This window comes from Solenopsis invicta, chromosome 4, assembly GCF_016802725.1.
Source record: "Solenopsis invicta isolate M01_SB chromosome 4, UNIL_Sinv_3.0, whole genome shotgun sequence".
NCBI lineage: Eukaryota > Metazoa > Arthropoda > Insecta > Hymenoptera > Formicidae > Solenopsis > Solenopsis invicta.
The window spans coordinates 21,174,972-21,188,615 of record NC_052667.1 but is presented as its reverse complement, the minus strand read 5'-3'; the positions used below and the strand labels follow the sequence as shown (position 1 = coordinate 21,188,615).

At 44.2% G+C, this 13,644-nt stretch overlaps 1 protein-coding gene across 13 annotated transcripts in view; it reads right to left on the bottom strand.

The window, feature by feature from the left end:
• LOC105201456 (CUGBP Elav-like family member 4) overlaps window positions 1-6,216 on the bottom strand; it is a 574,742-nt gene extending 568,526 nt beyond the window's left edge. For all 13 annotated transcript variants that reach the window (XM_039448049.1, XM_039448052.1, XM_039448055.1 and 10 more), the window contains exon 1: window positions 6,024-6,216. In XM_039448049.1, the coding sequence (XP_039303983.1) occupies window positions 6,024-6,201 (178 nt within the window). In that variant the 5' untranslated portion in view covers window positions 6,202-6,216. The remainder of the gene's footprint in view (window positions 1-6,023) is intronic.
• Between the last annotated feature and the right edge of the window lie 7,428 nt (window positions 6,217-13,644).

The window sequence follows — 13,644 nt, the reverse complement described above, 5'->3', positions numbered from 1 at the left end:
GCAAATCCTTCTTACGCGAGTGTTCGCCCATAACCCATTCCACCATCTCGCGCACTCGGCTTCTTCGTTCCTTTCCTTCCTTTTCTTTCCCCCCTTTCTCTCTTTCTCTTTCCCACCTGATGTTTATACCGGAACAACCTATTCGCATATTATATTCTCAATGGATTTCGCATTCCTCATATGCTCACAGAGGACAAGACAACTATCGATATGCAGAGTAAAAGTATAATAGAAGTGAAGCGATGCGACGATAAAAGGATGTAGGCATTGGAGTTTTTTTCTTCCTGGCTAATATTCCCCTTCGTATTTCCATAATTAATATAATGAACAAAATTGCCGTGTAAAATGTAATTTTACACATGTATATCATTTGATATCAAACTTTCGTTTAAATAATCTAACTTAGATAATCGTAATAAAATCTTGTTTTATTCCACTCTAGTATTTATGTAGTATTACACGCTATATCGCGTATTAATTTCCGCGATAAGAATCGTTTGATCATGCAAAGAAATATCGTCGACAGATTTTCACGTGACAAGCGGGTAAAGCGTTTCATCATGAACGCTAACATTGTCGTATGATCCCACCAATTCCCAATGAGCGAGAGTGCGATGTATGCACTCTCGATCGATCGGTCGGACGGGACGGAAAGAGAGACGGATGTAGAGAGCCTGCGGCAAAAAAGTAGGATAACATACGTCCGTGCACGCGACGGGGGAGACCGACAGACGAACGGACAGCCCTCGTGCACCTCGCGTTGAGAGAACGAACGAGAGAGAAAGAGAGAGAAAGAGAGAGAAGCAAAGAGGAAGGGAAAGAGACAAAAAGAGAAAGCGAGAAGGGAGATTGCGGAGAGGTCGGTGGTGGGGTTGGTTGCCATTGTAATGGCGTGTGCCATGGTCCCCATGTGCCAACCACCCCGGCAGCTGAGCCCTCTGGTACGCTCTGCTGTTAAATACGTTGAAACGAGCAAACCATTCGCGAGAGTTAAACTCGTAGTTATCACTCGAATCGATACTATATATACCAGCGGATCTCTCTCTTTCTCTCTCTCTCTATCTCTCTTCTCTCTTTCGAATGCATCCTCTTTAAAGCCTCCCCCGTGGACGAGGGAGTGCTCGCAATTGAAAGAAAATGCTCCACATTTTGTTAGCTCCTCATTGAATTGACAGTAACACCAAAACCCTCGTTACTGACCAGTCGAGAACCAACATTTTCCTCTTTAAGAGTTACAGCAAATCGTAAGAAGGTCGCGCGACTTTATCCTGGAATAAAGCTAGCCGTGATCTTTCACGGCGAGATACGTAACTCGATTAATAAATCGCGAATGAGTCGTAATACGAATTGCGCGAATATCCGATTGTGGCGAAACAACTGAATTATTTCCTTATTCGCCTTCGAAGCTACAATTCAGCGCGCTCATTAGTACGTACAGCAACGTTGGCAGCGCGACAAGGGAGAACAGAAACGACGGGAACGCCTCTCGAATACCGACGACGGGAGGTCACCGAAGTATCGTAACTACCCAGTAATTAAGTACGGATGCTGAAGTGGCGGCCAATGGAGCGGCCACCGGAATAAAGAAGATGCAAAACGGATTCTCGTCGATGAAGGTGCAGCGGTATTTCTTTCCTTTTTTTTTTTTTCTTTATTTATCCCCAGTCGTAATTCAATCCGGGGATGAACGTGCCACGAAGAGAGCGAGGTGGAGCAGGGAGGGTAACTAGACCGAGGGTAGGTCACTATGTCTCCAGACAGAGTGAACAATGGCCTGACACCGTTACGAAATGAACGCTTGCTTATCAACGTTCGCGTATAACGTTCGAGATGGTACGAGGGAGAGAAAAACGACGGGAGGACGCATAAATTGATAACAATAACGAGAAGAGGCAAGCTGGAAATCCACAGTTGTATGAGGCGCGGACGGTAAGAGACGACGAGAGAATGAGGCGAACCGGGAAGAGACGCGGCGCGCAGCTAGGGGAATCAAAATATAATTACACAAAGGTAAGCCGTAACACGGAGACAGAATCGCGGAGAAATAGACGGGTCTCATTAAAATTGGAGAGCTGTTTCGAAACTGCGAGACTGCTGTGTCGGTTGCAGCCTCGTCACCGTCGAGCATTACCTTTTCCTAACTCGGTCCGACCTCTCGTCCCTTCGCGTCCTCCTACTTTCGTGCCGCGGTGATCCCGTGAAAGGTTGAAACAAAAAGAATCTTTTCCGCTCCGCTTACTGACGATTATTATAAAGAACCTATGTAACACATCATCCAACGACATGCGATTTTTGCAATTGCGCATCTCGTCAAATACTACATTTATTATAAATGTCATATAGAGATAGATCTGAGTCAGTCATCGAAAGTTGAATTGAATCTAAAACTACAGACAAAAGATTTCAAATAAATGTTACATTAAATCTTGCTAAATTACTAGCTAAGTAATCAAGATGTTCTTACAATTATGAAAACTTAACTACGAGACACGTAAATAAATTAGTGTGTATGAATTGATTCAATGTATATGAAGTACGTGAGCTAAACAAGTCCCACTTAATACATTTTATTTTTTTTTAAAACTTTATTTATGAGGATATAAAAATAAGCTATAAGTGAAAATATAATAAAATTTATTTTTTAATCACAAACAAAAATAGAATATATCTTTCCTATAAAATATTTTTAAACAAAAACATCTTTTTTTAAACTCTAACATTATACTTATATTATATGGATTCAAATCTGGACTTTATTATATACTTACGAATATTATAATACAATTTAAATAAAAAATAAACCAAAAATAATAAAGAAATTAAACATTATCAGTTTTAAAATAACTATTAATTGTAAAAATAAAATTTCTTGAAGTTTATGGTTAAATTATCGTTAAACAAAGAATGTTATATAAGTGGGCTTTATTTAATAAGTATGTTGTCTCAAAAATAAATATACTTATTTCAAGAAATCGGTGCATACAATAAATTTCTTATTTTCTATATTTAAAAAGTTGAACATTTTATATGTTATATTAAATCATACACCATTTTTTATAAAGCATATACTTTAAATGTAAAGCATATTTTTCAATTAAAAAATACGTTCTATTTAGCGTTGGGTTACTCACAGCTCAGGGTTTATAATCTCACAAACTTATATGCATTCGTTTTATTTTTTTAACGATATTTCGACAACACCGTTATGTTTCAGTAGCATATTTCCAAAATTACTGAGACTGCAGTACAGTTGATTCGTATCCGTGCAGATTTAAGTCCGGCGCGTATGATATATGTAGACACGGATTATTTGATTTAGTGAACGTGCGTCAATGCGAGCGAATGCATTTGATTCGACGTTGATAAAATCATTCCCCTCGCCTACCGTTTGTCCCACCGAATGTGAGCCAGATCGATATACGCTAGTTCGGCGATATGTTTCGGCACACAAAACTTTCTCATGACCATCGAAAAGTATTTAAATTCCTAAAGGATATATTTGCACAATTTGCAATTTAATTAGTATTATTGAAGCGCGCGGCTTGCAACATCAAATAAAATTAATTTAATTAATTTAAGGCTAATACTTTAATGTGATAAAATAGTTGCTTTGCATGATTACAAGTCGTTGATCAAATTGTAAATTTGTACAACATTTTAAAAAGATATATATTATAATTTCAAGATTTAAATTATTTTCGACTTTTCTGTCATAAAGTCTCTCCCTCGAGAAAATACTGTACTGATTAATTTTGCATTATTGAAAATTTATAGAAACTTAACAAAATTTCATAAACATACACATGTCGTTTAGGATACAGAATTTTCCTCGATTTTTCCGTCGTGAAACAACGGAAAGTCGTTGAGTCGCGGACGCCGCGAGCTGAGCGGCGGCGCGGCGGCGAAGTTGGAAGGGAGGATAATTCGAAAGATTAACGAGCTATTTCCAGGCAAAAACTCGAACGACCATTCGTCAACCATAAATTCCGCATGCCTACAAAAATAAAAATGCGCTCGCCCCACCTCCCCCTATGGTGCGCCGGGATTGTGTGCAGCTTATCGGCCGGATATTTATTGTAAAATACCTACGTTCCCCCTCCCCTCCCGCCCTCAACAGTCCGATGCTACGGTCAGGCAAGCGGATTGCGGCCATTTTTCCTGCAAATTAAATAAACGGAGGCCGCCGAAGGGCTACGTCGGCGGTCCGTAGAGCCCGGCAAAAGTCTGTTATTTTCAGAAGCGGCGAATTTCTAACCGCGAATTTTTATGCGGCAGCCGCTCACGTCTGGAAAGAGAGAAAGAGCTAAGCTTTATACGGCTACGTGGACAACTAGCGTTTGAAATTTTCGCCGCCATATCGGGCGCGTCCTCCATTATTGATAAGTATCGAATAACATGACTTCTCCATTACAAAATCGGTTCCGGAATAACGAAGCGACCGTCGGGACCGAATTTCCGCGCGGAATCGCTCGGCGCTCGGCTTTCCGACTGATGTACAATTCATGAAGACGATCCGACCGGTCTCGAGGCGCGTTGTCTCATTTTTCCAAATACCCCTCTAAAATCCCAACCATACCCGTGATACCGTGCGCGACGACGGTGTAAAGCTTTCCTCTCTCAGCGTCTGCTCTTTTGCGCGTATCGCTCACGTCCCTCCCGCTCACCTCTTCACCGCGCCGCTCCGCTCCGCGCCGCCCCGCGCCCCGTCGAGCATCATACGATGGTATCGCGTAACACGCTCCTGTCGTAATTCGAGCACCGGGGATCGAATAGTGGCGTTGGATAGCCCGTTCCCGAGAAGAGGCTGTGACTGGTAACCGGGCACGTCGGTGTTAAAGTCCCCGTTTCCGGGACAAGTTTCCGCCGCGGAAACAGCCCGAAACGCGTCCGCGAGCGCTGTCTCATTGTATCAGACCCGTCGACGTCTGGATGGCGCATCGCCATTCGCGGAGGATGGGGACGACAGAGACGGGGAGATGAGGAGGAAACGGCGCGCAGTAGGGTGTTGTACCGACGCGCGGGTAGGATGAGGGGGTGGAGGGGAGGGGGAGGGAGGATGGCTTACGGTCGGCCAACAAAGGCCGTCGATCGTCGACGTCGGCTCATCCTCTCGGCGATCGACGTGAATGCCCGCGAAATTTATTGTTTCGCCGCGGCTTAGCACGCTCTCGCACCCACACGATCCCTTCCCTGACTTCCCTTCCGCTATACGACCCCTTCGTCTCTCCCTCTCTCTTTCTCTTTACCTCTCTTCCTCACCGTTTCTCTCACTCTCTCTTTCTCTCTTCTCCGCGCGACCCTGACCGCGGCCCCCGGACGCCATACACTACGTCGCGGGGGACAAAAGAATAAATCCTGATTAATCTCTCGGTCGCGCTTCGAAAGCCGCCGAGGGTGCCGTCGCTCGCTCGCTCGTACGCGCGCGCGCGCATCCTCTCGCTTGCCTCATCGTTACCGTCGGAATTACGCTTCACTCGGCGCAACGAGTTCTACGTGTCCTTGCGCGGCTGAAAAATTAATGAGCGCCCGGCCGCTTGGATTTAGTGGCTGGCGACTGCGGTGCTTCGTAAAAATAATTTCGTAACGTTAGCGCGCGACGTGGCGCCGCCGCTAAAATGACATCCCGCTGAAACGCGGACGTTTCCTAATAGTTTCCCTCTCTAACTGGACGTAAGAACCAGAGTATAAAAATTTTAATATGTCGCTGTGACGTGAGCTTTCGCTCATGTTCTTTTTAAAGGATTTTTTTTTTTTAGTTTTATCGCGCTGGAGCTTACTCGATTTCAGGACAGAAATTTTATACGTTGAATGAGTTAATAAATAATTAAGATAAACGGACTCGCGAAACTGACAAAAATTAAAAACCCAAAGCGGCTATTATGAGCGTGATAATTTTATCTGCTCGATTGACTCGCACTAGTTTTGCGTTTTTGAAATTTTTTAATAATTAATTCTTATAAGAATGAGACGCGATGTCTCGTAATTTATTAAGGAATTCTACGTCTCTCGCGTTGAATCCTTACCCTTGTGTATTCCCGTGTATTTATCCTTGAGCACGGTGAATTCGTAAATCTTGCCAAACTCCTCGAACATTGGACGGAGAGCGTCTTCTTCGAGATGACGTGGTATTTGCCCGACGAAGAGTTTGATGACGCCGTCGTCGTTGCTGGACGAGGGCGATGTCGGCACCGGTATCAGCATTTCTTAACCCGAGCAAGACCAAGTTTTACGCAGCTAAGTTTCGCTGTCACTTTTCTTTTCACGAATTTCGCTTCTCTCTCGCACTCGGATCACTAGCTTCGCTCTTTTTCCTTTCACCTTGAAAGGCGAGCACCGATCACCACGTGGCCTCGAGTAACGATGGCGTTCGTTGATTACTTATCGCCACGCGCAGCATAAAGCACGACCGCGACGAAGTCAGTGAGTACTTGACACGTGAAGGGACCGGGGAGAGAAAAGGGGGTGAATTAACCGTCACGGAGGTACTCGTTAACTCTCGTCTTCGAGGGAGTGGAAGGTTGTCGTGAAACGGAGGCGTTATTCGCCGAAAACGGCAGTCACGAAGCGGCGAGGAGAGCTAACGGGCGGTTCGTAGGGTGGTTTTAATCAGGAGCTCGATAAAAAATACACGATAGCGTAATCTTCGTAGAAACGGAAAAAACAGAGCGAGGTGCAGGGATAGCGGGAGAAGGAAAGAGGGATGCAGAAACGAGATAGAACCACCGTAAAGAGGGTGGAGAATGGCTAATGCGGAGAGCGCGCAAGAAAGCAAATACTTAACAAGAACGAGAGACGAGAGAATGAGAGAGAACACAGGAGGAAACGCCAATGGGAGGAAGTCTAATAACGCGCATGCAACGATTAATGAATTTTGCAACGTAGAATAACGAGATAGTTCAACAACTGTTTAAGATACACTCGTATGCATTAGATACGTGATGATACGCGTTTGTTCCGAAGCGGGGGCTATGAATGTTCACACGGAATAAAAAGCACAGATACAATCAAATTCGCTTAAATAATTATTGACGATAAAAGCATTGTGTTACAATACGTGGAATCAAGCGATATGCCGAACGATCTTCGTGTATTGCGTCTGTGTACGTGTGTTAACATGCACGCATTTGCCTACAGCTGATCGGAGCTTACAGATAGACGATTTTACATGCGCGCATGTGCATGAACACCACGCGGTCATTCGACGAATGTAGTGTCGGTGTCGTTGGACATATCGCTTGTAACAGTAATGAAAGGTTTTTCGTTATTCAATGTCATGAAATTTGTAGCGTCACCAGTCCAAAATATTCGCTCAAAGTATATCCGATAAGAAATTAATGACGAACAGAAGTCGATCACGATACCACACTTTCACAAACAACAGACACTTTTATACGTTTCTTGATGTACGACGGCAAAATATCTCGCGATCCGCCACCGTAAAATTTTGTGATATCAGCCAAACGCGCAGTGATTTTATCGCAAACTTCGGTAAAGCAAGAGAGCGATAACTCGTAGCGCGACTCCCACGCGCGTAGTTGTCCGAGCGCTTCCCCTTTAATTCTTAATTTCGTATACGTAGTTGATCTAGTTTCCGAGACCCAGTTTATCACGCCGAATATCTCTGCTCGGTGGCAGTTGCGCAGATTACTTCCGCCGCGTGACCGTTTGCCGATAGTTCACATTGGCGACTGTGACGGTCAGCCGTCCTACCTAGACGATATCCTAAACTAAACGATCACAAGTACAGCACGTTCACGATCACGAGAGAATAGAAACTACGACACGCTGCACGAGACACGAGACAACACTGATGGTTGAACGACCCTCGGCCTGATCGGCACCGCGCACCCTGACGCCACCGTCCACGGGGAAATTACTTACACATACAAACACCCACTCCACCCCTCTTGGCCTGCGTGCCACCCCTACGACGACGTCACCCCATCTCGATGTTCGAGGGGGGCGCATTTCCCCTTGTGCCGAGACCTTGCCGAGCGTTGCGAGGGCGTCTTTGCTCCCTCTTATTAGCCTACCTACCATCCCTAGCAGCAGCATGTGCACCATCCATTTTCACGGACCGCCCTTAATCTCTGATGCCCCATTCACCCGAATTCGCATCGAAATTGGATTCTAGCAAAACGGATTTTCTAATCATGCCGATCCAGCGACGATTATCAGGTAAGATATTATCAGAAAGGTAGGAAACATTTCTAAAAAAAAGATAAGAAGGCTGTAGTAAAATTTAAGAATTACAATTTCAAGCGAAAACGTTGCTTTAAGAAAGAAGAATTTTTTTCGAAATTTTTACATTTAGTAATTTCGACAAAAATGTCGATTACATGGTAACATCATTTCAAACGACTGTTACGTCAGATTTTTTTTATATAATTATATCATATACTCTAGATACAATTTTGGAAAAAAAGTACAATGACACATTAATTGGAAGTAACGTGTGCCGATGAATGAAATGCGGCAAGTAACTGCATTCGCACGAGCTGATCTTTTTTCAACTCTTCACGTTCGATAAAAATGTATCACAGCAATCGGCGTTACGCCGCTTTTATGGACGCTGCTTTCGCTATAACAACGCTGAAAAGGGTACCTGGCATAATGGGGTTCCCTGTCTTATAGGGGGTTGGCGAGCTGAGTCATCGCCTCGTGCGCTACTCGATCGCATCGTACTAAACCGACCCTCTAGTAAGCACGCACACTCGAACAAGCGCGTGTAAACGTGCACGTCTCATTAACGACTCTCCCTCCCTCGCGCGCGCGTATATCTATGTGAATGTATGGATGGGCTTCCATTTCTGCACGCGAGAGCCTTATATGCGGAAACGAAATCCGCGACTTTATTCGCCGTGTTAGAATCGAAAACATTCAACCGAATACAAAGCTACGCGACGCTCTATTTATCCGAGTCTCTGAACGTTGCGCCGCCGCGGCAACACCCGTGAACGGCCGGCTTTTTTCGCGACAAGCTTTTTCGTTCCATTTCCTACGTTACAATATTCAGCCTCGTTGAAACGGCGACTACCGACTAGCCGAGCTGATATCTATAAATGCGAACATCCGCGATGCAAAACGCCTGCATTTATACATCACGGTCCACGCTGCAACGGGGCGTTGCCGCCATTGTTGCTAGAAATTTGGTGTCTGCATGTATACGCATGAGAAGTAACATCGGGCGCACGTATCTCCGAATTTAGTTAGAACATATGTGTAGACTTCACGCTTATCGATCGCTGTTCTTCTCTAAGGAGAAAACGAGAGTAGACGAGGTTAAATGTAGGTTCGCGGGGCAGAGGGTGGAAAGAAAACATCGTTTCCCATCTCTCGAAAAAAATGCGATCAGTACAATGGTTTGGCCAAACGTTACGCTCATAGCGTTCATCCAACCGTGTGAAGTAACCCTTTGTTTCTGTTTGAAAAGCTATCTTGCTTGCTCGTCGAAGCTGAAACCTTGTCGCGAGAGTGAACGGGAATGCGCAGCCACGAAACAAGCATCTTCCCGCGAATGATTTTAATCCTCTTAACATTCAATTGAAATGCTAAGAATAATACAGAGGTAGCCTAGATAAAATGGATATATTTTAAAAATCCGATAATCTCGGTAAAACTTGGTATAAACTCGCGCAAACCTGTTCGTTATGTATGGTTGTAATGTAATTATAACAGATTCTAGTAACTGTTATCAGCTGGAATATTGTACTATTACCTCTTGTAATAATAAGTAGAACGTACTTTGTACTCGGATACATTCAAGTAATAATAAAAAGTTAAAAAAAAATCACTATTGACAGCATTATCAATTGTCCTGATAATAATTTAATTGCCTTAAGAGTATGATCACTTTTTTCCAGGTTAAAGTATTTCGTGATGCAATATATTATTAATGCTCAATGCATAATTCTGTTATACGACTCACTATATTTTCATGAAAAATTGCGCGCAGTTTGGAAAGCTTGCCGGGATTCCGCTGACATCGGGACAAGCTTGGCTAACGTCAATCTCGAAATATTGGGGGATCAATGACGTGTCGCTCGATGTAACATGCAGCTACTCCGCCTGTGTAAATCTTATTGATTTATATTTTTCGCTATAATGAAACCATGGCGAAAAAGGTGCGAAGAATGTTCGACATCGACAACGCTCAACGTACACGCGATAAACTCGACGACGTCGACGTTGATTTATAGTAGCGAGGAAATTGCCCGAAAGTGTACGAATTTCTCACCGAACGGCGGAGATGCGAAATGTGATCTGCAAAAAGTGCGCTATGGTCCGTAGATAATGTTACGATTAGGACAAAAAGCGGGCGGAATCATCGATACTCTTATACATGGTGTCTCAAAATCATTCAACTTCTATTTGTGAATTTCTTAATCTTTTAGTAAAAATTTTAGTGACTTGTGCATATTATTGTGTCCCAGCAACTTTTTATATCAATTTGAAAAATCTCAATATCTGCACTTTGATTTAAATTCTATTAACGTATAATTAAAAATGAAGTATAATATCATGTAATCTGTTTACGATCTCAAAAAGTTTAATGTTAGAAACTAATTAATTTAGATTAGCTTGTGCAGAAAATGATGATTCGACATTTGTGCTGTAGATTAAAATATAAGTTTCTAAATAAAAATCTACGTGCAAAAGAAATTGTTTGAAAGTTAGACACCGTGTATACAGAAAAACATTTTATTGGTTTTACGCAAACCGATACACACACGAATCGAGCAATGCGAAAGAGAAACTAACAGTTTCCAGAACCGGGAGATGGAACGCAGCCGTTTTTCAGAGAAAAGTACTCTCGCCGGAGAATTAATCACGGCACGGCGTTCTCTTCGTATTGGGAGTATGTATATCTGACGTTCTCGGACCGTCAGAAAGACTGCAACGTTTTCGGTAGCTCGTGCAGAGCGGAATTACGGACTTAGCCCCTAGCTCCGTTTTTTCACCGCCCGATATACGCCGAAAGCGAGTTAAGTCACGCATGATTTATACCGACACACTCCGCGGGGCCTACTCTCGTCGTCATGGTATTACATGGTGTATATCCGCGGTTTATACCAGCCAACTACCTCGACGTGTCCCAGCGGCGGCTTCTCCGCCACGTTGAACGCGCGAGAAAGACACCCGAAAAATATAACTCTACGATATCAGGCGCATATGCCCTAGAAAGCCTACGTGCAATAATTCACGCATGTAGGATGCTGTTACCTTGCCAGCTCCCTCCGAGCACATGCACACACAGACACATACGTACGCGCGCGTATATAAACGGTATCATCTAGCCCCGCGGTATTGGCCAACCTCGTGGGTGTACTCGCGCGTATATGCCGAGACACGGTCCCGTGTCCACGCGCGCGAGAATGCATGGGCAAGTATGACATAACTCACGGTAAAGTTCCAGGCCACTTGTGCCGCGTAAATTATTAAGCATGCGTTGTCCCTTTGCCGTTCGAGAAACGGGACGACGTTGGACGGTGGGTTGGCCACATCGAGAGAACATAAAGGTCAAAGGATCCGTGGACGGTGGAGGAGCGGAACTCCGAGAGATGATAGTGACAAGGGATGTACGAGGTCACCGGCGGAGGTTCCGTTCCTTCCTCTCTCACCTGTATCACCCTGCTCCGCTGGTTGGTTGCACCGTACGAGATGGAGCACCGTTGTAATACCGCGTAATGCAATGCAATGCGATCTAAGTGAACTTTGGCCGGGTCGAGCGCATGCATATTAGCCTCATCGCCAAGTAGCGTTACCATACAACCCACCCTTTGCAAAGGGTTCCTTCGTCTAACGCCCTTTCCATCCCGCTGTAAGCCCGTTCTCTCCCTTTTCGCTCTTTGTCTCTCTCTCTCTCTCTCTCTCTTTCACCCGTCGAGACTAACCTCCCGTAACCCTTCTCTCTTCCTACGCCATCTCGGGGCTCATCTAAGGCCGACTTTAATGCGCGAGGGTGCCACGGGATTTGCCGGATTAGCGCCAAACATTAGCAAACAGATGCAGCAAGATGCTACCCGCTAGCGACGTTCCGAAAATTATTTGTTGCTTCGTTGCTTTCTTCTCGGCTTTTATCCAAAATTTATAAATAAAATTTATAAACTCCTTTAGATACAGAATTTCAAAAATATATCAACGCAGAAAATATTTCTTCTCGATTTTAATATCATTTTAATTTCAAATTTATCTGTAATATTTTTCGGGAAAAAAAATTTCTTATTACTTTGCTTTAAGTTAAGATTATGTATAAAAATTATTGAAACTGAAATCAACGCTATTTCGACACTCTCGGAAAAATTTCATGTGTAGAAATAATAAAATCTTATTAAATGAATTGGAATATTCTAAGACGTCTTCAATTTTGCATTTTTAATTCTACGTAATAAATCATTAAGTGTCTAACGAATAAAAGTAAGAAAGAGATCATCTATATGCCTCGAGAAATGGTTTATCGATTTCCAAAAAAACCAATTAACACAGAATTAGTCGAAATTATTTGTCACATCGTATTTCCAAGAGGGAACAGTTACCTAAGTAGGAAATCTTCAGCGTACCGTAATGCAACTTAATGTTTTGCACGTAGCCATCTCTAGGTTTCACGAGGATCTGACCCGAAACTGCTTCCGCCGGCTCTTTCGTACCGAGGTGGCTTTCTCGTTATCATTATAATGCAGCTTGACCCCAACTAGCACGTGCACACTTGCGAAACGTAATACTCGTCGTTTATGTTGCCACTTAAATGTGTAAGCTTTGTGCCATTGAGACTTTTGCAGGTAGGCTTCCACACCATCCATCGTCTACCTGCAAAACCATCGTGTACGAAACGAAACATGAAGCTCGCGATGCTACCGTTGTACTCGTCGTGCAATTCGCGATACTTGCAAATTGATTTCACCAACTGAAGCTCGTGATTTTACAAATTTATGCGAATCGCTTGAACGTGTCGATAGCGACGAAACAAAGGTGACAAGTGTCTTCAAGTTTAACACCCGGTAGGTACAGCCGGATTCTCGGATGAGCAGACGAACGACCGTTTCTTCCGGCAAGTTTAATAATTGATTAAAATGACGTAATTCGTCCCTCGTCGTCTTCGTATCGCCGGCGCGTATTTACCTCGCTTCGCATCCAACCGTGCACCGCTCTCGAGAGCACCTAGGCTCCTCAACGACGGCGTATCGCGAAAGTCGTAAAGCCGCATTACACCGGAACTGCCGATGCGCACGAGAGTTTAGGATTAGAGCCAATCAATTACCGAGCGCTCTCGTTCGCCATCACTCCCCGTACACACGTCCATCGCAGGTGCATACGTGCACACAACCAGCAGAAAGACGGAAACGATGAGTGTGTTTTCAGCGGGTCCGTGGGCGCGTTCGCGATGTATATCAGCGAAACACGCATCCCGCGCGAAAGATCGCAAAGGCCGGTGGCGGAATAGCGCGCGGTGGGGACGGAAAAGTGAATTAGAACATTCGACGAGTCGTAAATCGACGACGGTGGCCTCTTAACGGAATTACCGACGGTAAATCAACGATGAGAAGAAAAAATATGAGAAGCAAGGAGGAAAGAAGCTCTCGCGCCTGGTCGCGACTACAGTCTTGGCACTCGAACCGAAAACAATCGTGACAGAGCCAACGCCAG